The sequence below is a fragment of the Seriola lalandi genome, unplaced genomic scaffold (genome assembly GCF_002814215.2).
Source record: "Seriola lalandi dorsalis isolate HSWRI2012SDOR001 ecotype SW California unplaced genomic scaffold, Sedor1 jcf7180002053573, whole genome shotgun sequence".
NCBI classification, from domain to species: domain Eukaryota; kingdom Metazoa; phylum Chordata; class Actinopteri; order Carangiformes; family Carangidae; genus Seriola; species Seriola lalandi.
Genome location: NW_019524126.1, coordinates 1 through 1,080, shown reverse-complemented (window position 1 = coordinate 1,080; position 1,080 = coordinate 1). Strand labels below are relative to the sequence as shown.

Below are 1,080 nucleotides of genomic sequence, written 5' to 3'. Positions count from 1 at the left end.
AGGAAAGACAGTCCATGGAAACAGAATGTGTCTCTTGCTATTCTCAGGTAAAGAAACACCCTAGTGACAAGCACCAGGAACCCAACAGGAACCTCAATGACTAATAACTCTGATACCCAATCGGAGATATATATGATACCCTGATGATACCTTTCCGATATCTCTCTGATACCCTGATGATACTTCAGTGATATCTCTCTGATACCCTGATGATACTTTAGTGATATCTCTCTGTTACCCTGATGATACTTCAGTGATATCTCTCTGATACCCTGATGATACCTTTCCGATATCTCTCTGATACCCTGATGATACTTCAGTGATATCTCTCCGATACCCTGATGATACCTTTCCGATATCTCTCTGTTACCCTGCTGGTATTCCGTTTTTACCCTTCTCGTGCTCTTGATCCTACTTTCACCTACCTACTGATGCCCATCTAGTACCCTGCTGATACCCCATGATTACCCATCTTCCTTCTTACCCTGCTGGTGCTCTGATCCTGATCAGGCGTCACTGCTCCATATCTAACTCCAGACTCACTGGAATAAACTTCATTGCCTCTCCTCAGCTCTCATGAGAACGGCTTCATGGAGGATTTAGACAAGACGTGGGTTCGATACCAGGAGTGTGACTCCAGGAGCAACGCTCCCGCTACCCTCACCTTTGAGAACATGGCAGGTAAGAAACTGACCGGACCCTGAATACGCTCCTCTATGGATTGATGCTTGAATAAAGACTGTATGATGGTGATGGTGATGATGATGATGATGATGATGATGATGATGTTTTCGGATTAACTTCACCTGACATCACCTGTCCGCCTCAGGTGTGTTCATGCTGGTTGCCGGCGGCATCGTTGCCGGGATCTTCCTCATCTTCATCGAGATCGCCTACAAACGGCACAAAGACGCTCGAAGGAAACAGATGCAGCTTGCCTTCGCCGCCGTGAATGTGTGGAGGAAGAACCTGCAGGTACCCGACTCCTCTGTGTTCTGCTGCACTGTTACCTCCTGCGGTTTAACCTGCTCTGTGCTGCTGTTTGAATATCCTGCTCAACGCTGGTTTATTTCCTAGGGA

The 1,080-nt window shown here is 47.0% G+C and overlaps 1 protein-coding gene across 1 annotated transcript in view; it reads left to right on the top strand.

The window, feature by feature from the left end:
• The window catches only part of LOC111651299 (glutamate receptor ionotropic, NMDA 1-like), a gene marked incomplete at both ends in the record, with an annotated part of 25,357 nt that extends 24,382 nt beyond the window's left edge, over positions 1–975 (top strand). Inside the window, 3 exons of the mRNA XM_023401269.2 lie at positions 3–47; positions 572–681; positions 830–975. Coding sequence (XP_023257037.2) covers positions 3–47; positions 572–681; positions 830–975 — 301 coding nt within the window. The remainder of the gene's footprint in view (positions 1–2; positions 48–571; positions 682–829) is intronic.
• Positions 976–1,080: the final 105 nt, after the last annotated feature.